We start from the raw sequence: 22,914 nt of genomic DNA, 5'->3' as shown, positions 1-22,914 counted from the left end.
ATTGATTTCCAGAATAGCCCTGCTGCCACAGACTTTTGAAATGTATACACCTCTCAGGCGTTGTGGGTTGGATGCCTGATAAAAATTGGATTGTATTTCCCCGTTTGCAATGGGATGCCATCTCAGTGTCCTTGGCCCGGTCGGGGTTTGTGTACCACTGTGTGTGTGTATAATTGTTTGTCTGTCAATATATGTGTTATTTTCAGGGTGCGGGGTCCAATGCGATCCGCTGTAGGAAGGACGGAAACTGGACAGGGTCGTTCCGCCTCTGCCCACACAGCAAGGGCCAGTGTTCGTTACCTCAGAACCTTCATTACAGCCTTCAGTACTCATGCAAGCGAGGACACGGCATAGGTCTGTATGCCCAATTCTACTGTTATATAATAACAATTAGTTTTTCTTCCTGCTGACATCATCTTTCATTGTTTGTGTTACTCACATGTTTTTATAAGTGTGCTCTTGTAAACTGTTCATACTACTCATTGCTTTTCAGTTTGTACTGTTTACAGTTTGCTCGTAATGACGCTCAATAAAAACCACAAATGTGGAACCTATGATTTTGAATCTCACACTATTATTTGAAAATGATAAGGAAACAATATATCAAAAAAAACCTGTACATACTTTTATGGGTTTAATTTTTTGGTCTCTCTGTCTCTCTCAAACACACACACACACACACACACACACACACACACACACACACACACACACACACACACACACACACACACACACACACACACACAGGTGAAGAGTGTGAGCTGACGTGCAGAGAGGGAAACAACGATGTGGTGATCCTCCCTAGCAACATGACAGTAGAAAGTGTACTTAAAGAGCACTGGAGGAACCCGCATAAAGTCAAGGTAAGTTTGGTTCTGTTGTGTCCGCCTAACAGCTCTGACAGACGCACTTCACAAAGTTCTGTGATCCACAACTCTCCTGTAGGGAATTTCACGTATAGTGCCTACATCCTTGCTCTATTACCCACAATGCAAAATGCCAGCTTGTGCCTGTCTTTGGTGCCCAATGCCATACAAATATTTGTCCTTGAAGCATGGCAACCTTTTAAACACTTCACTCTATTTTTGAAAGGAGGTATGAGAACGTGCTGCTGCCTTCTCCTCAGCACAACATATCCACTCAAAAAAAACCACAGAGGAAATCATAACAAAGCAACAACTAAATTGTGCAGAATTTTTGTGAAGCACGGAGACGTCACTACTTTAATGGCCAACCTTACGAACTGGTTAGTCACCGATAATAATAACTGTAATTGTTTTAAATAAACCTCTGATGATCATGGTAAAGTGACCTGATAATAAAGCTCTATTTATTCAGATAGAAAAACCTGAGGTTGGAGGTTTTGATGGGGAAGGTCATTTAACAAAGAACTGTACACCTCGTCCAAGTGCGGTGCCACTCACACAGCCGTGGTATCATTTGATATTTTTATGAAGCTTGTTGCCGTGGTCAGCAGGTGTGTAAAGGTTTATGATGTGAATGTTAAAGTGTGTAGTACGTGGAGAGTACTAGATTATCTTCTAATTTTAGCCTCCTCCCTTTAACTTGATCATGTCTCTGATGCGCAATTTGTTTTCAGTGTTTTTGTCAGCTTAATGTCCTTTTAGCTGTAGAGTCGGAGAAAGATCTGTCCGAACATCATCAAGTTTTGTAACTCGAGAGGGAGAAATGCAAAGCCACGGCCGAGTAAAGGAACACATTGTATTTCTCACTGTATTTTTCACTTCTTTTTTTTTTTTTTATCATCTCCTACAACGCCTTTTGTTTTTGTTTGAGAGTGACACTGAGTCAGCAGCTTTTTGTGGTGGCTGTTGGGAGAGAGGGGTGGGTTGGACCACGTGAACATGAAATGATCTGTTTTTCATGGATTTGTGTAAATGATATGATTTGTGCTCGGTGGTAATTTGAAACCTGTGGCTGTGCCGTTGGGGGCAGTGGCTAGCTGAAGAAAAGTCAGAAAAGTGGTGGTGGTTGGTGGTGTGAAGGTGTTTTAGACATGGGCCAGGGTTGGCAGGTTAGAGACAAAGTTCTGTGGGCTGTAACAACTTTAGCAAGTACAATGTTATTTCTTTTGGTGCTACCTGTCAGTGTTTTCTGAAATTGTGGGTCAAAGTGATGACCTTTGTCACTTCTCTAGAACACCACATTATTGTTATTTATACAGTAGCTAGAAGCCACTGAACTTTAAAACGTAGCTGTGTGTTGTACAACGTAATGAGCCGCTTGCACCAACGACCTATGAGGTTGTTTTTTTTGGAGGAGGACTGTCTCCGAACACAAACACAGTCCACCTTGAGATGGCTGCACATTTAATTCCAGCAGTGGAAAAGTCCCAAATACCCAAATAAAAGAGTTAATACAGACACATACGGCTGAAGTAAAAGTGTGATTGTTGCAAGTAGGAATTACAATCAACAAACTTTTGAATTACACCTCAAAGATCTTTGTAAAGGAAAGAATTCATGTCCCCAAATGCATTTTCTAGTTCTACTTTGCTGAGCTGGAGGTCAGTGTTGCCCACCTTAATTAGTGATGTTGATTTATTGCCTTTAAACTAGTTGTATTTTGGTTCTTAGTATGACCCACTTAGAATTCTCTGCTTCTTTACCTCCACCGCCTCCTCTCCTCTTCGCTGTCTCTCCACGTCTGACGATTCTGTGCCCCCAGCACCCTCCTCCCCCCTTTATCAGCAAAATTACCCTGTCGGGCTTGCTGTGGAATTAGTCATTTTCTATATGACATGACCTCGTCTGTGGTGGCGCTGAGATAGGGATCTATTTTTATGTGGTATCAGTGCCCCGGGGAGGCTTTCGGTGGGTGAGGATCCCGTACGTAGTGAGGGGTGAGGCCAGGCCACAATCATGGATTATCATGATTTACGGCCTTGCTGTAAGAGGAAGGAAAAAAAAAAAAGAAAAAAAAAAGAGAGAGAGTGAGAGAAAATGAGAGAGAGGAAAAGAGAAGGAGTTTCTGGATGACATCATCATAGCAGAGCACAAGGAGGCGAGAATAAAAGTACGGTAGTTGCAAAAAGTTTCACCTTCAATATAAAACAATGTGCTTAATTTTCCACCACATCTATACTTACCATCGTTGCCCTCCCCTCTGAACACACGCACACACACACACACACACACACACACACACACACACACACACACACACACACACACACACACACACACACACACACACACACACACACATGCATTCTGCTTTGCAGTACTACATCACAGTAATAGAAGTGTTACTCCCACAGCTCTCAGCTGTCCTCCGATGCAATGTTGTTGTTTCTCTCCACCTCCAAGCCCCGATCTTTCTTTTTTGCATTGATTTGCTGACCGCACTGAAATGAAAAATACCTTAGTTTGCAGCAACAAAAGAAAAGCATGTCAACTTTGTGAGATATTGGGACACAGTAGGTTTTTAGAAATGAACCAGCCGAGGTCAGCCGGTCCTTTGCTGTGGTTGGCACTTTTGATCGTGGACGTTACTATCTAACTCTGAGTTAGTTATGCTGTAAACAAAACCCCTCTCTGCCGGCTGCCTCGAGTACACTCATATATACAAGCGCTCGAACACCTGACACACCCTCCGCACCGTGAGATCGGCCCGTTCTCATTCCCAGCGCGTCAAATACTGCCATTTTATCAAAGCCTATTGTGTCAGAGAGATACGCACAAGATGCCCTTTGGCGTGGGCACCGTGACCACCTGGGTAGGAGATGTAGAAAGAGTGACAGGGTCTATGATAGGAGGAGGTCAAAGGTGATTGGGTGGAATAAACACAGGAGTTTCACCGTGGAAACTGGTGTTCAGGTACATGAGAAAGAATAGGGTGGACTCCATTTAGGTAATCAAAGTTAGTTAGTTATGTATGTAAAGTAACTTCGGATAAAATTACTTTTTCTAAACCCAGCTTCAAGGTTTTGGCACCTTGAGTGTATGTATAAGACGCCAGCGGGACTGCGATTAAACGGGATGATATGATTAGTCAGAGAGGCAAGCATGCTCTCCAAAAATCATGTGAACATATTCATCAAGAAGTACCTACATAGCATATGGCAACATGTGTGCATTTTCAAATACAGGTACACATTGTGTGTACAGTGCTGCCCGCCTCCCCCCTGAGCACAAATGTTTTCCGCTGCATTTCAATGAGGAGCACAGCGGGAGAAAGGTTGAGATTCCACACATTCTGCAAAGATATTTGAGAACGTGGTGCTGTTCACTTCTACGTCTCTCTCTCTGTCTTGCTTTCAGCTCTCTGCCCTCCCGGGGCTATGACTTAGTAATAAAAAAACAACAACATTCTTATCAAGTTATATGTTTTTAAAATCAATTTACTCGGCTTCGTTCTTAGGTGGAAAAAGTTCCGTGTAAATCAAAGAAGGCTTCACAAAGAAAGCCTCCGTGAGTAGCACATGAGCCCCTTTGATAGCCGCTCTGTTTCGCTGTCTTAGGGATGTGTCTGCGTGCCCGCTGAGTTTACTAAGTGTTAGGAGATGCAGGTAAAAAGAATAATGTCTGAGTAAAGTGGTTCAAATGTACTCACGAGGGAAATAAGAAGACCAATTCAGTTTCACTCATTTTTATTTGTATGGCACCAAATCACAATAAAAGTCATCTCAGGGCACAGCGAGGTCCTTACAACAGAAGGTTGCACCATTACAGAGAAATACCCAACAGGTCAACAATTCCCACACGAGCGACAGCTGGAAGGAAAGTTTTAAGTCCAGTCTTAAAAGTAGATCAGGTGTCTGACTCTCAAATCCAAACTGGGAGCTGGTTCTAATGCATTTAAAGCATCAGTACTTCTTGATTAATTTAACCTGCACATTTTGTCTTATCTTGCAGAGTATAGTCTGTACAATGAGACTGAAATGGTATCCACACCCAGAATTGCTCCACTGCATCAAAGGATGTGAGGTAAGGGCTCAACCCGAGTTATTCTTTTGAATTTGTGGAGCAATAGTATCGTCTATCTCACAATACTTGAATTATTTCACCTTGTTTCACCTTTGATACATTAAACATATATAATATGTATGAATATGTTTATATACAGTTGTATTAGATGTGTCTTCAGATAGTAAAGGAATTGTTATACAAGTAAAACACTCAGGATATGTATATTGACAATTGTTAATATATTTTCAGGTAGAGTTTTCTACATGCTTGTTGACGTTGTGATGAAGTTAACAAATAAAGTAATATCTTTACACACTGGCGAGTCCACAGGGTTTGTCTGATGAGATTGGATCTGAGGACAACCACCTGCACAGGGAGCATATGTGACTGTTAACAGAAGCCATTCAGTCATTTGTAAGCCAATTAGAAACACTGCTGCCACATGGGTGTCTCCTATCAGACCAATAGATGTGGCCCACGTAATGGAGCCACCGATGTATCATCTACAATAATCTGTACACGGGACCGTGTCATCATATGTTAAATATGCCTTTTTTTCCTCTGAAAATGGTGATTGCAACATGTGAAAGAATTCCACTCCACTTCATGGAAGAATGATGTCATTAGGCCAATTCGATAACCTGATTGGTAACCCGAGCGCAGAGGGTTGGGCCAGCCCGATAAATCACCTTACTGGAGCATTTTGTGCAGTGAATAGTTTATGGTGTCCTCAGTTTGATTTACGGGTCTGGCCGACTAAGGGGCTTGAAAAGGCACATTGAAAAATGAGGAAAATTTAATGTATCAGAGTCATCAGCAAATTTACCCAGAGACTTCTAAAGGCCCTGAAAGGCCCAAGAGAAAACTCGAACAAAAGGCTTTAGGCATTAGGGTAGCGACTGAGAAGGTGGCACTTTCTAGGCTCGATGTTTTCATCTAATTGCCGGCCTCTGTCTCTCTCCAATAGCCATTCATGGGAGATAACTACTGTGATTCGGTCAACAACAGAGCCTTCTGTAACTATGATGGAGGAGACTGCTGCCAATCCACCGTCAAGACCAAGAAGGTTAGTGGTATGCCTTTACCTCGAAATAAGCCTCACCCTTCAGAGAAAGAGATGATGTGGGACCTGGCCACACTGATAAACAGTCAGAAATAAATCCTGCCTCCAACATGTTTTTAGTTTTTTTTCTTTTCCCTGTGCCTAAACCACTTGGACATTTTTACGTTCTCACTGCCCTGCATTCAGCGCAGGTTGCGTACTTCTTTTTTCCAGCTTTGGCATTCATAATTAATAATTTCTACCTGCACAAGGTATGTATAATGGAAATCACAACAGAATATACTGTTGAAGACTGCTGTATATCACCTTCTTGGAACATCTCTAAACAGTTCCCCCTTTCCTTTGTCTTGTGTCCAAACTTAGATTACTGGTAGACAGATTACAGATCCCACATCCAAGTGAGTGGGAGTCTTTAGACTTCATCAATAGTCTTTTTTGTTCTGCGGTATTTGTTTTTATGTGTCTTCATGCCACTGCCCAAAAGTTGGGCAGTAATTTTAATATAACTTCTTTATTAGGCTACAGAACAAAAGTCATGGCAACACAATAAGAGATATAATTAAATGGTTCCACTTCTGATAATAATGAATGAAAAATCATTTTTATTTTTATTTTTATTATCTGTCAACACTAAATTTGCCATGTTGTATTTCAGGATTATGATATGCATGTCAAAAAGTTTGGTCATTCTTGTGGTAGTAACTCTCCTAATTCAGGGAGGTGCTTTGTCTGGACCGTTCCAGCCAGCCGCTGGCAAGAGATCTGAATGGAAGTGTACTGTAGCTTCTGGACTGCAGCATCTGCTTCTCTGGCCTGGCCTGTTTCTGTGAATCTGGCGAGGGTCTTTAGTTGTACTCCTGGCATATCCATCTGCATGTCTGGCTGGATTTATAGCAGTCTATGTATCTCTCTGGCTATGTCGGCGTGTCTTAGTGGAGAGCTTCTTCATTTCCTCTTTTGGGAAAAAAGACATAGAAAGGACATCTCGCCAATGTAGACGTCTTCCACAGTACAATCAAAGTTCTCATGTTTGGTTCTGGGCTAACTTCACTGTCATTGTGCACTTTTTGGGGTCCTTACCCATGAGTACAGAAATGATCATGTTTCTTTCCTGTCTAACAGCATTTTTCCAGAGACAGCTTCTTTGATATCTATTATTTGTTCCTAGTGAAGGTTGACAATGGAAGGAGTAAGGCATGGCCTCTGCTAGATTGCTTTCCTAAAGGTTGAATATGAATGAGGAGCACCCAAGAGGAGAGTTGGTATAACACCATGACTCTACACATGAAACAATGCAAAACATTGGACTTAGTAATTACAAAATGTAATGCTAAACCTGTTAAATGAAGTCTATCATGTTAAGAGCAACACCATTTTCACCAAAAATGTAAAGGCCCATGTGTGGTTTGGACTAGAGGCTACGTTATTCCTGGCAAAGGGATGTTTAAAAAAATATCAAATACACAGCAACAACAACAACAACAACAAAAATGTCACTAATTACACCCCCAAATTCACTTGATGAAGCTTCAGCACAGCAGTAATATTTTAAAACAATCAAAAATCTTCACTGAAAAATGATGAGTAAATTATGAACAAAAAAAAAAGTATATTTTTCTCAATATCAAAATTGACTACATAATAACGACATAAAAAAACAAAACAAAACAAAAAAAACCTCATTGGTAAATCATTCTCAAAAGGCCAAACAGGTGTTCTTCAATCTGTTACTCGAGTATGAGCATATATCATTTATACATAATTTCATACAAGAAAGAGGTCCACGATTTGTACTTTACTCCTGACTTCAGTGTCAGGTGTTAAGTATTGTAATCTAAGTTCAATAGCAGCAGAAAGTCGTTGAGCAACCCTGGGAAATGACCTCACTCCTGAAGTGGTTTTGCTGCTGTTGATTGACACTATCTCATCTCTGCATCATTTGACCCCAATCCAATGCTGAGGCTTAGCCAGACCTTGCATAACTCACTTTTACTGACAAGACCTCCAGTGGGAGGAGAGACTCCACTAAACTACGGCAGCAACAACAGGTTGTGAAAGTTAAGAGTTGTTATCCTGGAACCTGAAAGGGAGGCGTGGTCCGATCTTCTTTATGTTTGGATGTCAAATAACAAATCTATTGTTTAAAAATGTAGTGGTTTTCACAATTTTGTCTCCTTCCCAAAAAATGGTTTAGATCAGCCCAAAACAATAGAAAAAAATAATCAAAGACTTTTATTATTTTATCTTAGTCTAAGATTAGCTTTTAAATCCAACTGATATTACATTACATATTCTTCTCTGCTGAGTGATGAAATGTCATCCAAAGAGTTTTAATGGCTTAATACGAGCACATAAACATGCTCTTGTATACCTCGGCATTCATCCTGCAACAAAAACAGCAATAAAAAGTATCGTACAAATACTTGTGATCTGATCTGGATGTCTTTTCCTGCACCTTAGCTCGTAAACAAATCTTCAAATATCCATTGAGGTGCTGCTGTGGTCTTTACTCTTCAATACAGCTGCCTACACGTCTGCCCAGGACTTGTAAGCTACAGTGAAAGTGTGTTTATTTTTCTGGGGCTGAGCCTGCCAGCTGCTGTTAATCTAATATGGACACTCCTCTCCCCTGGCTGAGAGGGAAAGCAGCACTTCTGATATTTCCTCAAGTAACTGTTGATAATAGATTTATAATAACCTTGACAGCATTTTTACAGCAAAAAAAAAGAAAAAAAAAAGTGATGAATCAATATGATTTCAGTTTTCAAGGCTTAAATCCTTGTAGAGGATTCTTGCCAGGTTTAATGATGTAGCATTTCCAAGCCAAGGATGCAGCATTGTAGACGTAGTGTCTACAAAACAGGTGTTACTAGTTTGCGGAAACAACTACAGGCATATAAAGGATTAAATCATCCAGTAAATACTTGGAATGAACTTTTATCAATCCAGTGTGGACAGACTATGAGGTGCACCTCCATTCCTGCTACTTAAAAATTGATATTTTCGAGCGGCTGCTATAAATAACACAGGAAGTGGATTACCTGGGTTCAAGAACTCCTGGATACAAATTCTGCTCCAAGAGATTATGCCTGGACATGATTTGAAAACAACAGCAACTCATGGTGTTTTCCGCTCGTAGGTCCCCTGGAAACTATTCAGAAAAACACCACAAAAAAAAAATTCTCAGAAATAACTAATCATAATTTGACTTTTCAGCTGCCAGGAGCAAAGGGTGACGAAAGGTTATTGTGGGTGAGAAACAAAAAGGAAACACTAAGCTGATATGGGAAATTGATATGGAAATGGAGGAAAACCAGATGTTTGATAAAATCCCTTTTTTTTCTTTTCAGCCCATTGTCTAATTAATGCTGCTTGCTTGCAAACACATGTTGCACAATGCCTCAGCCAATATAAATAGGCCTTATTTGTATGAAACTGAAATTTATTTGAAGGTGAGTCATAAATTATTACATTTAAACAACCTTCCCGACAGCTTTGTCTTGTTGTTTTATGGCATTACTTTGATATTGTTGCCTGCATTTAAGTTCCCTCCATAATTAATGTTTTGGTACTTGCCTTCAGTTAGGCATTTGGATTTAGTTGTTTATCTCACTTGGGGGAAAACTTATCCTCATAGTCATTCCTATTTGATCAACTCAGTCAAGCTAGAAACAGAATAATTTGCACCTGATTCTGATTTTCACCAGACGGAACATATGCATGGCAGGCAACCGGGCTGGAGATTCATAAAAACCTCGAACAACATACATAATGAAACAAACAAAAAAAGACACAACATATGACCAAAGGAATCTGTAACTCATTACAGACAATCCCTCACTGAGTAACGCACTTGCTGGGTGACAAAGACAGGCAGTGTTTTCCTCTTTCATGGGGAATCAGTGTTGTTGCCCAGACCACATGTGAATACGTTGTTCCAACTTGTTTAATTGTTCCTGAACACGTATTTTGTTGACGCAGACTTTGTTGTATGCGTCACACCGAACGTCATTTACTGTCAATTAAATCGTGTATGTAAATTTATTGCTGGTCCTCGCTTTGGTTTCGGAGAAATATAATTTTGTATTCTTACTGTGTGTTTCAAAAGACTTCTCAACTAAAACAAAAATAAGTGTTGTGTAATTACATATAATGTGGGATGGGATTACATTTACTCAAAACTCGTCTGATGCGCTTAATAAAAGAAAAAAAAAGTTAGAGTAAAAGATTTAAATAAAGGAAAAAAAATCAAATGATATATTGACTTTAAATAATAATGATAGTGACGACAAGCAATAATCCAAATGCTTTTAAAAATCAAAGTGAATCTATCTGGCTCAGAAGTGTTGTCTAAAGATACTCGTGTTTTTAACATTTTGAAACATGTTCAAACCAAACCGGTCCAGCTCGCCGCTGCCAGAGTATTAAGTGCGCGACTATCCGTGGTGTTACGGTACGGGTGCTCAGAGCGACCAAAAAGGACCAAAATGGGTCATTTGATAGACCTATAACAAGTAGAAACTACATTGTATTACTTATTATATGAAATAAAATTCTAATTATATTTTCCCATTGAGGAGGTGCAGTGATATTTCTAGTGATGAGAAGGGTGTGATGTCATGATGATTTGAGCTCGTGCCAAATGTTCTGTCGACCAATCAGATCGCTGGGTCGGAACCACTTGTTGCATAATCACTCGCTCGTGTTATTCAGTCTTTGTCCCACTTTCATCCATTCGCTTTCTCTCTTTGCTCGTCTCACAGTCTGTCTCACTCACAACAACAACAAAAAGCACATGAACAGACACATCCGTTTCTATGCACACGTCTGGTGACTCAGTGGGAATTTTGCTCAGTGCTGGTGTCCCCAGTGTGTTGTGTTGTGACACAGCACAGAGGACAATGACCTCTTCTACAAAAAAACACACACACACACACACACACACACACACACACCTCTTCTTTGTTCCTCTGCCAAAACCTGTTAAATCTTCTGTTTCTCGTCTTCAGTAACGAGGTAAAGGGAAGTGTTGGACTAAATGGCATTTTACAGCATACTTTCATTGTTCCACATCAACCGGTTTTATATATATATATTTCATTTCTTTTCCAAAGAATTTAAAGATAAAAAAAACTCCTTTGCCGTACTTGTTTGCTCTGTGACCCAAAACCGAATGTTCATACCACTATTATGTCCACAGTCCACTGATGGGAGATACAACACACTTGATGAAAACATCTGCGTGCCATTCAGAAAATGCTCAAGTGACTTCTATAAAGCAGTTGCATGATTGTTTATCATTACATTTCCAAACATCAAACACCATGTCTCTCAAATATGAACTGATTCAACGGTTCATTGTGAAAAATTATCATTTTTGGAATGACATCAAATTTCTTCCAGATACAACCGGGCAATTTCTGATCTTTCCAAACAAATGCAAAGATATTGAACAAATACGATTATTTTCAGTTATTATGAGTCAGAATGTCCTGATAAGAGCTGAATAGCTGCACGAGGAGAAAAACAGGGGAAAAAATAGCAGTATAAAGAAAAGCAATGGAACTCTTCTCATTTACTTTCACCCGGCTTCCCACCAAATACTGCTCTCATTTTTTGTTTTGGTAAAGATTTGTGTATTAAAGAGTTCTGGATGACTTGCTGTGTATTGTTCCACACAGGGAGCTTTGAAGGTGCAAAGACTGGCTGCACGTAAGGTCACCACAGGATCTCCCCTTAATAGTTGCAAGCTGTTGACTGGATTTGGAGAGGCAGGGAGGAGAGGGAGCACGGGTATGGAGTATGCCTTTCTGAGGGTTCCCTGCGCGAGACCCTTTTTGCAGCCCCCCATCTCGCTTGGAAGGAATTCCTTCAGTTGGCCTCTCTAAGACAACTTTTTATGAATGTGCCTGTATGTTTTTCTGTCTGAGTTGGGGTCTTAGGTAACTGCTGAGATCTTTCCCAGCCCCTCAGCCCTGTTTACGAATCTCAGTTTGGCACAAGTACGCTCAATACGTGACAGGTTGTGTGTGTCGTGATTTATGTTCGTGCGTAAGCTGATTGTCTGTGAAATCCACCGCGAACCACCACCAACTACCATTTTGCCCGTTCCATCAGGGTGGAATTGAAATGGTTAAAACTTGTATTTTTCCAACACATTCTCATTCCCTGTCCGTCGAACAAAGCTGTTCTCAGATGCACGCCACCTTGTGCATTTCAAATAGATGCATAAGGTACGTTATGTTCACGTACAAAAAAATGATATGGTTAGGGTTCGTAAAACTTACTAACTTAAAATAAATCCGTGTCGACCTTTATTAAATCATAGACTCAAACTCTGGTCTCCCACGTGAAAGTCCTGACCTCCTTTCTACACAGATTTCTAACTCTTTGCACTTCATCACGTGACCCGCCTCTTTACGGTACACATTAGGTACGTTGTGCCTCTCTGACATCAACGGCTGTGACAAAACGGCTTAGCTGATTTTTTTTTTGCTGTAGATGTCACACTCAACTCAGGGTTTCCACACTGATTATTTTTTTTTTTTGTGGTATATTTCACACTGATAATTAATTTATAAGGTTTGCAATATGCCATGACTGACAGTGCTGTCATGCAAGGATGTTTTAAATCACGAGACTTGACGTGAACGTGACATGTGACTCTAGGTTAATGAGTTGGTTGGAGCAGATCTCATTTTGTGTTACTTACATGTTTCCATTTGCTCTGCGGCGTTGTTTGTTTCTAAACTCTTGGACGCAGAGATTACAATAAACAAAAAAGATCCGTGTTAAGACGCTTCTAAATATATTTATTGCGAGGTTCAATTCTCTCTAATAATCTCAGTTACTTGCTAATGAACAGTGTGGTATGCATCCCTAGATCAGCCCCGTTCCCTTTTTCCCAACCCTGTGCCCCTTACACCACCTTCTTTCTTTTAAGCACTGGCTTACACGCACATACTGCTCACACAGAAATGTAGAGAGGAACTCTGTGTTATTTTGACCTGTTTCTGAGATGGAGGGATGGGGCTCTGACAAGGTCTGCGTTCTTCAGAAGGGCTTTTATGTTGCTGTTAGTGGGTGTCCTCGCCCAGCCCACATATAGCCCTGGGACATGGGGCAGCATGAGGGCCCCCAGGCCCACAAGGCCAGCCAGTTCCATTTCCCAGCCACCCTGAGAGAACCTTAAGTCAGGGCCAGATGTGCCAGCTGGCCCAGTCACCCTGGAGGTCAAGGTCAAAGAAAACCATGTCAAATTTGCCACCCACTATCATTCTCTGGATAGAGAGATAAACAGAAGTGGCCTTGAAGGGGAAGTTAAGTGTACCAGAGAAGTGGGAGGTGTAGTGGGCAAGTGTGCTGCAAGAGAGGGGAGTAACAAACAAGGTGAGGTGAGGAAGAGACTCTAAAAGAAACCAGGTAAACAAGTGAAACTGAGAGATACTTTAATTAAACTGAAAAAAGGCAGGTGGAAATGAGGAGCCCTGCGTTCTTGGCTTCAGAATACCACAGAGGAAACACTGGTCATTCAGTTGACAGCTGTTTCTGAATTGTGTCTGGCCTTGGGCTTGTAAAGTCGTCACACGTAGGCCTCATTTTCTCAGAGGAGTCTGGGCACTGCCCACCTGGCCCTCGCATTAGGAACATCACCCCCACACACAAACAAGTTATTTTATACCCCATTTCAAAGGGGAGCCTGCGTCACTGCTCCTCAGTGACTAGCATGCTCCCCAATGTCATTCCACTGAGCTCCTGTCTATAAATCCACAACTCTCAGAAGCTATTGGTGCCGTTTCCTGTGTGCGGAGCATTTTCCACCAACAATAACATTTTACATTTTCAGTATTGACATTGCACGACAATCCAAAGCCAAATGTGAAACTAATTTCATCACATACTTTTAGCACAACCTTGGCAACTTGTGAGAAGGGCTCCTTATATTAGCTTTATATGTTAAAAAAAAAAAAAAAAAAAAGTTTAAAAAGTAAATATCCACTCTTTGCTACTCTCAAAATCTGTTTTAGAAACAGACTTAGAGAGATGGTGTAAAATCATCAGGTAATCTTCCCTTTGTACCTATTTTCCCTTCACTCCTTATTATTGGATTGTTTTCTGTGTGAGGAACTTTGAGGTCCCATATTTGACACGTTTTTGGTTTGATATTGGAAATTGTGATACCCAGAAGAGATAGGCTTCTCTCTGGAGCTCTAATTTTTATTATTTTATTTTTGTTGTACTCTATTAATCCCCGAGGGGAAATTCTTTCGCTACAGCAGCATCCCGAGGGGGAGCTGCTGCAACAGGCTGCCATGACCGCGGCGCCAACTAACCTGAGGTGCATGTTTTGGGTGTTGGGAGGAAGCCGGAGAACCCGCAGAGAACCCACGCAAGCACAGGGAGAACATGCAAACTCCACACAGAAAGGCCCTGGACCGGATACAAACCCGGAACCTTTTTGCTGTGAGGCGACAATGCTAACCACTGCACCACCGTGCCGCCCTAACCTCTACCAGCAACAGGCTTTGTTTCCATGTCTTTAAGGCTTTAATAATATCAATGACCTTTTTTCTGATTGGCTGACTGTCTCAAGTGAAGCACGTTCAACCAGGTGGTCTTTTAACTTGCAAGCTACAAAACTGAGACCGTGTTTTCTTTTGCGTAAAAGGTTGTGCTGCGGACAGAAATATGACACTAACACGGGTTTGTGACATCACAAACTTACAGAGGTCCAAACTGCACAGTTGCTGAATACAAGCTATGTGCATTTCTCCATTTACTAAGCATTTTGATACTTTGACAATGTTTATACAGCACCTACACCTGATTTATAATCAAAATATAAATGTATACAATATGGGACCTTTAATGGTGGTCAGAATTGTCTTTGATTGGGAAACAACATGGGTTCCAGTCATTACAAACAATTAATTAACAATTAATTAATCACAAACAAATATGTTTCCTGTTAAAACAGTTGGCCCAAGTTGCACTCCGTCACATCTCAAAATTAGTTTTTTGTTTTACTATCCAGCAGAATCAGATAAATTTGGATTTACAAGTTTATTCAGTCCTGAAGAAGTGAGCGAACTCTGAAGTCCCAAACTTTGAAATTAATGATTTGCAAGTTAGTGGACATTTTTGTTTTAAATGCATCTATTAGTGAATGACAAATTCAAATGTCTTAGTCATTCTTTGCTAATGCATTCAGTAATTACCAAACTAACCCTTCCAGATAGTATTAGCTCTGATGCAATTTGTTTGATAGCTTTACAGAAGTAGTCTCAGTAATTATACAGTAGCTACTCCACATTCAGATAATAGCCCCCCGACCCTTCACTGGAAAGAACTTCTCCCAAAGCGGCCAGATAGCCTTGAATTAATGTAGCTGTCTGCGGCATGATGCACGCTGTTAACTAAATATCTGTTGTTTGCACTGGCCAGGATTGTTGTTGCATTTACAATGGATAGTGAGATCATTGAGCAGACAACGCAATACCACTTAGCCCTAATAAGAAAAAACGACACCGACCGGCAGCCCCCACAGATTGATAATATTAGCCACCAAGACACAAATGCAGACATGTTCTTGGTCTGCTGCCTGCTTCCTATGACTTGGATCACATGTGTTTCTTGTTTGGCCTTGAGAAGGGGGACACATTTTGTGTACCCAAGCAGCCTAAGCAGGCCCCCCAAGAGGCGAGCCGGCAAGGCAGCAGCAGCTGGTGCTGGTGATGCATCGCCGACATTATTCAGTGATGTCAAAGCCAGAGGCAACGGCCGCTGATCTTCCGGTTCTGTTTTCACCTGCAGTGTTTCATTTGGACATCAAACTATCAGAGAAACTGGGATATCAATTGTTGATATAGATAGATAGATAGGTAGGTAGGTAGGTAGGTAGGTAGGTAGGTAGGTAGGTAGGTAGGTAGATAGATAGATAGATAGATAGATAGATAGATAGATAGATAGTTACTTAGTTAGTTACTTACTTACTTACTTACTTACTTACTTACTTTATTAATCCCCAAGGGGAAATTCTACAGCAGCATTTATAGATACAGGAAAGAAATAAAATAACAGTAAACAATATTAAATATAAAAATGCACAGTATATACAATAAAATAGAATAAAATAAAATAGAATAATTAAATTAAAACTAACTAAACAATAGTGCAAAGTGTTTTTTTTTTGTTTTTTTTTAAATATTTAAACAACCAAGAAAAACAGACAACGGTGTTATTGTTGTGTGATGGATTTTGCCAGAGGTGAGTTATTGTACAGTCTTATTGCAGTGGGCAGGAATGATCTCCTGTATCTGTCCTTGTGACAGCGGAGCTGGAGGAGTCTTTTGGAGAAAGTGCCCGGCTGTCCCTGCAGCAGGTCATTTCACATAACAGAGATAATAGAGTTATGGTCCCAACGCGGGTAGTGGAGGGGTGTCATTGGGAGGGAAGTAAATGGTTTACAGTTTAAGTGCAATTGAATGTAATTTTATTATATTACATTCAGTTTTAAGTTTTTTGAAATTCAGTTTCAAACTTATAAATTTACTTTAAAATGATGCTCCTCAGATTTTATTTTTTAAATAATCAAATTCATGACACATACTTCTGCCCACAGGTGTTTATACACCTCCAACACATTAATTTTTTCTTTTGCCCTGATGAATTGATGTAGTATTGAAGTGTTACAATAGTAAAACTATGAAGTGACACTTTAGTTCTGAGTTTAAGTACACTTTTTACAAGAGTATTGTGTATCTAATACAAAATGAGACAAATATCTTAATGAGAACCACACCAGTTAGATTTCAAACCTGTTTGATATTTGCAAAAATCTGGTCTACATCAGCGATGAGGAGAGCAAGCTGGCTTGTGTGTGAATATATCTGGGAGGGAGAGATGGTGAAAAATATGTAATGCAGTGTCAACTGGAAAGATTACAGTATAGCAATTGAAGGATTGAGAATAACACTTTTTTTAAACTTTTATTTTTGATGACATGGCACACAAACGATTCCCTATGGTGTGTGGCCACACCCATATTCAGGCAGTGAACTTGGGCCCATGCTGATTTGTTCATACCAGCACTATTACATCAAAAAAATACAGCAGTACGTTGTTGGTATCATTTGGCACTCTGGATCTTGTTGGAAGGTTTTTGAACGAGCCAACATGCTTCTGTAATGGATTAACTGAATAGTTAATTGAGTTGTAGAGTCAGCAATTATACCTTAATTCTAAATATCTTTTTTCTGTCCCACCCAGGTGATTCCGTTCCCCATGTCCTGTGACATACGGGATGAGTGCTCCTGTCGGGATCCAAACGCTATAGAGAACAGAAAGGATGAACATGTCCATTCTCTGGGGTGACCAACCTGAGCAGGGACCTCTGTTCAACGTCCCAGGGCCCTTTCTCCAACACAACACAGCCAGAGTGGCCGAGGCAGACCCCTACTTCATCCTCCTCTCGGCCTCCAATTTCCTGCACATGCTGCTTAAAAGGCATACCTCTCCATCCATACTGCAACCCCAACCAGCTGAAATGCCTCTTCCTCCACATCACAGAAAGATCTAGAAAAGAGGATGGGACTCATGAGACTCCACAGACAACTACATTTCTACAGCTAAAAGGAAAGTAACCCCTGCAATACCATCATTTAAAAAAAACAAAAAACGGAACAAAAAAAAAGTATATAGCAAAGAAAAAAAATACATTACACGAAACAGACATTTTTGAAAGAAAGAGAAAACAAACAAACAAAAAAACAAAACAAGGACATAACCAAGCCTAGGTTGCATGCCTTTTGTTGAGTTTTGTGCTGGCTTCAGTGTCTATTTTAGTGACCTTGCTCTACAATCACATGATTGAACCAAAGGTAAATCAAAATGTGCAAGTTGGGGATTGTGTTGATGTTGGCTCTGTGTTTTGCAAATATGAAGGAAATGAAGAGACATGTTTAAAAAATTAATCCTCAGACACTTTGACAGCATGTTCAACACCTTTTTGGAGGGGCTGGAAGTTTGTGCTTTTATCATTCCTGGTTTCAAACTGGTCAGATACTCTGTATCGCAAAGTCATTTTCAGTAATGTGAGTTTCTTCATCGGCCCATCAGAGGCTGTAGAGGTTCTTTCTGTCTTGGTGGGGAATAAGACAACCATATTTCTAAGTTTCAAGCCACAGATTCAACACAAAATCAAAATTTCCTAAGATAATTTTATATTTAGAGCAAAATCCTGAATGCATAATTAAATACTTTTAGCATGGCTTTTGCTACTTTCCATCATCACGTCATAATATCTAATAGGGTGAGACAGCTTTGTCTTTCTTGCTGCTTACAGTACCTCTTTATAGCATTCATTCACACTTGCATGTTAGTTCATAATTCATCTCACATTAATACAAAATACATGTCGACAACACCACGTATAAAATGCACTTAAGACTTTAGAAAATCCAGAACCTCACTTGTCATTCCCCTTTAACCCAATTGCCCAAGGAAAATACAACATACATTGATCACGACTTAAAGAATGTCATCGATAACACCTCACTTTTGGGTTGGGGGTGATTTTAGTTTCAGTTTGAACTGATTCAGAAGGTTTAAACTGAAATTAAAAGCATCCCAATCCTGTTCAGAATGTAGTCAATGCTTGCCAGGAGTCTGTTGCACAGTACTGCACAACACGGTCACACAAGAGTACAGAAAAAAAAAAAAAAAGGGCTTTGTCGAGTCCCTGGCTCTTAGTGAGAATGAGTATAGGTGAAAGAAGACCATTTCTGCCCCCCCCCCCCCTCCCATCCCAACACCCCCATCCCTCCACATATACAAATGCTCAAACGAGCATGTGCACACATCTCTCATTCCCAGTAGTATTGGACTCTCTGCTGTAGCTCTGCGGGCAACAATGTTGTACATGGAAATGACATTTGGATGTATATGTCAACACAGCATTTGTAGTCACAATATGATCAAAGCCCCCCCATGGCTCTCTGCTGGGTCTAGTTTAAGTCATTTATTTAACTATTCTCTTCAGTACAAAGTGCACTTGGTTGTTCTGATCAGCACTTTTTAGTATTGTGAACTTGGGTGTTCTGTCCCCACCATTTTATTTTGTTCAACTAAATGGCTGCTACAATAGCTTTGTATTTTCTTACTCATCATTACAGACACACACACACACACACACACGCACACGCACACACACACACACACGCACACGCACACGCACACACTAGTTTTCCTCATGCACATTTGATAATGAAGGCTGCTTGGCATATTGGTCCAAAGTTTGCTGCTCCTGTTTGGCTGCAATCATGGCTCCAATCAGCATGATTATAACTTTTCATTTCATTTGGGCCAATGGCACGGCACCTCTGATTCATATCAGGCTGCTATAGCATTCCACATCATTGTCATATGAACATGGTCTTACATTGTTATTGTCAGTGTAAGACCAGTTTCATGTCATTTTTAAAACCAATGTTGGTGAGGAACTATGACAATACCAGAACATGCAAAGGAAGCGAGAAGGTATTATTTTCCACCAAATATAAAGAAAATAAATTCAAAAATATTATGTAAATATTACTATATGTTCTTGATGGACAGGAGCGTTGAAAAATGTTTTTAGGTTTTTTTGTTTTCGTTATCATGTATTTCATTTTTTTTTTTTATTTTTTTTTTTTAGAAAATGTCATATTTAATCAGTGTTTGTATTATTGACCTCAGTTACTGCACTTTCTAGTTGTCATGTAAGAAGAAAAAGTATATCTTTCAAAAATGTTTAGAAGCTGCTATTGTCAAAATGGTGATCTGAAACAAACTATGATATTCGGACATTTGACTCCCTGTGTTGCTAATAGCGTTCCTGTCATTAGTGTTTGACTTGTATCTGACCCTAGACACTCGGGGGATGTATGGTCACACTGCTCTCCAACCTAAACTGACTTTGCATTCAAAGTAGGGAGGTATTGTCACTATGAAACATAAATATCCATTTATATATCAACCAGAAACCCCAAATCCAAAACAATTGGGTACACGTCGGTGCAGTTTTAGAAATTGGTTGTCACATTTAAGTTTAGCTAGACTGCAAATTTACTTGTCTTTTGTTTTTCCTTGATGTTCGTGTCGTACATTATCTCCGGTTGAAGGTGTACATTTTGGCAGAAAAACCAAGAGATGTTGAAGAAAGAAAAGCGTAAATGAAGAAATTCCCATTAAAAGGGACTCTCGGAAGACTTTGTAACTTTTATGAAATATGAAACTTTGTAAGGACATTCTAAAGGCTACTTCATCTTCAAAGATTGCATTTAACACTTTATATGAAAACTATATAGCCTTGGTAAAAAAAAAAAAAGACTTATATTATGTTGATATTATCAAATTATATGTCATATTAGTACTCCAGATACTGCTGCTTTACATAGAACTGTTACCAGTGGGAAAGAGACTGACCTGCAATCACTACATTATACCAATGACATGCAGTACTGTGGTTCATCATCTGCCACTGAGGTCACTGGAAAGCCATTCCAGCTGTTCGAATGGATGAATCTGAAAACCTGTCATTGGATTTTCCTTCATTGTATAAACTGAGTTTTACATAATCTGTTGTTGCTTCCACGTATTTAGACTAACCTAGAAATATCCACCTCAACAGTTACTTACATCATCAGTCGATGTCTGGATACCAAAACAGCTGATTGTTATTATTCAGAAAGGCTACAGAATGTGATTGCTTGTCAACTTGAAAAATGATTCTTATTATTGGAGAAGGTACCCATAAGCCATAAATAGCCAAGGTAGTCATGGGAGGAAGTATACAATTGCGCATTGGATGAGAACATCACCTCTCTACTGTAGTCATCACAGGATCCCTTGCTGTACCTCATGCCTGTAATGTTTGCTGCTTCAATATTTTTGGTATTTTAGTGACATTTTTGCGTCTCATAACAATGGTGTAAATAGTAGAACTATTTATTGAGAGTGTTATACTTTTTTAAGTTATATTTAATGTCCATGTAAGTTATTTTTTACATTGTTCTTATAAACCAACACATTATAGGTTGTGAGTCAAAACTGTCCTTTTGTCTCTGTCGTCACAATCTATTGTGATCGTTGCTGTCAAGCACTGATCAGACATATACAGTACAATTCAGGCCCACAACCACAAAAGAAGTTCCCTCATTGGTCATTATGTCCAGATGGATACTGCTTGTATCCAATGAGGATTCATCATGTTTAAACGTTACTGAGTGCAGTGTATTCTTTATCCTTTAAAACCAGAATGTAAAGTTGTTTTTTTTCTTTATTTGCTTATTTTTTTTAAATGCACACATTAGCCATACGTACAAGGAGTTCTGAAAACCAGTTATATAATGGTCAAGTACATAAATCCATACTATAGCAAGTGATGTTTTGAGAGCCAGTGTAAGGCACAAGGAGTAAATATACACAGTTGTCTGAGGGCAGGAGGAAATGGGCAAGTGGCAAAGAAAGGGATCAAAACTGAAGGAAAAAGAGGACTGGAGGTCAGAAGGCAGCTGATGGTGAGTGTTCTTGGATGGGGAGAAAGTAGAAGGTAGGCAGGGAGAAAGGTAGGGATGGGTGGGCTGCTTTTCCTGGCCTGTCTAGCTATTTGTCCAGGTGTGAAAATGTGTACTCAGAGAGGCTGCCCCTGGGCCAGGGGTGGCCAGCCTGACTGGCAACAAGCCGAGGGCGATGAGTCAAAGTTTCTCCTGGGGGTGGCAGCCATCTCTCGCTGGGACTCCCACCACTCCTCCCTCCCCCTTGCTACCACCACCTCCCCACTCCTCGACACACTGCCTCATCTGTCACTGTCAGGTATGCCTGGGCAGGGCAGCCAGGGTCAAGCTGGCCCTGTGAAAATGAGAGAGGATGTTTGCCCAGCTTACAGAGCCTTTTGAAGTTAGGCTGAAGGAACACAGTTCTCCTCACCTACAGCCTATGCTTATCACATAATATGATGTGGAGAGCAGTCTTTTTTTTGACAGGCTTTGATACCTCTCTGTGTTTTCCACCAACAGTCGCTCCTTTGTTTCTAATTTAACACCTGGTTTTGTATTTCTTGTCTAAAAATGGCATAAACGTTGTGTCTAACTCATTATGAAGCAATGGGGAGTGTAAGAAAGAGTGTCTGAAGCCCTAATGTTTTTGCTCAGATCTTTGTGGAGAAAAATACTGATGTGCCATCTTGTTGTAAGACATTTTCTTTGTGTGTTGTAACACATGAAGTACCTCTCACAGGCCTCTGGTTATAGAATGGTCCTCTAATGTCTGTTTCCTAATCCTTCAATAAATAAAAAAGGTGAATTGTCCTTTTTTTCTAAGTGGAAAGTACAAAAAAAAAGTGTATTTGCATATTACGTGGATATCTAGTGGTATTACTGCAATGTTTCGTATCCAATTGCTCAACAAATATATTTTGAGATGTAAATAATAATATTATATGATGATTGTATTTGCAAACCATGTACTAACTGTTTGGGAGTAGCTCTTGGATTGATTTTTATCATAACTATTATACAAAGAAATGAACCGTGAAATGTTGTGCATTGTGTCAAAGTATCACCTGCAAGACAAAAAAAAAGACAAAAAAAAAAAATAATCTGTGATGCTTTACCACACCACTCGCTGTCAGCATTTATTTGTTCATAATGGCTTAGTGCAAGCACTGTTGTCAGTTGTCTAAACCATGAATTTATCCATTGAGTCATAAATTATTTATTTGTTGTCAAGAATAATAAAATCATAATGGTCATTTCTGGGTCTTAGGAGTTTGTTGAAATTGATAGTCATAATCAAGTTATGCTTCTAGAAGTTCATTTCAAATTTGTTTGAGTTAACTGGCACCAACCAACAGCTTTCATTTCTCTTCACTCCATTCTG

At 40.0% G+C, this 22,914-nt stretch overlaps 1 protein-coding gene across 2 annotated transcripts in view; it reads left to right on the top strand.

Annotated features, from left to right (window-relative positions):
* pappaa (pregnancy-associated plasma protein A, pappalysin 1a) overlaps positions 1-19,610 on the top strand; it is an 82,060-nt gene extending 62,450 nt beyond the window's left edge. For both annotated transcript variants that reach the window (XM_069171532.1, XM_069171524.1), the window contains exons 18-22: positions 207-354; positions 751-866; positions 4,881-4,952; positions 5,902-6,000; positions 17,266-19,610. In XM_069171532.1, coding sequence (XP_069027633.1) covers positions 207-354; positions 751-866; positions 4,881-4,952; positions 5,902-6,000; positions 17,266-17,370 — 540 coding nt within the window. In that variant the 3' untranslated portion in view covers positions 17,371-19,610. The remainder of the gene's footprint in view (positions 1-206; positions 355-750; positions 867-4,880; positions 4,953-5,901; positions 6,001-17,265) is intronic.
* The last annotated feature ends 3,304 nt before the right edge of the window (positions 19,611-22,914 follow it).

Source organism: Embiotoca jacksoni, unplaced genomic scaffold (assembly GCF_022577435.1).
Source record: "Embiotoca jacksoni isolate LCO1_2020_lvr unplaced genomic scaffold, fEmbJac1.0.p SCAF_10, whole genome shotgun sequence".
NCBI classification, from domain to species: domain Eukaryota; kingdom Metazoa; phylum Chordata; class Actinopteri; family Embiotocidae; genus Embiotoca; species Embiotoca jacksoni.
The sequence above is the reverse complement of the archived record's forward strand: the minus strand, read 5'-3'. Positions and strand labels throughout refer to the sequence as shown.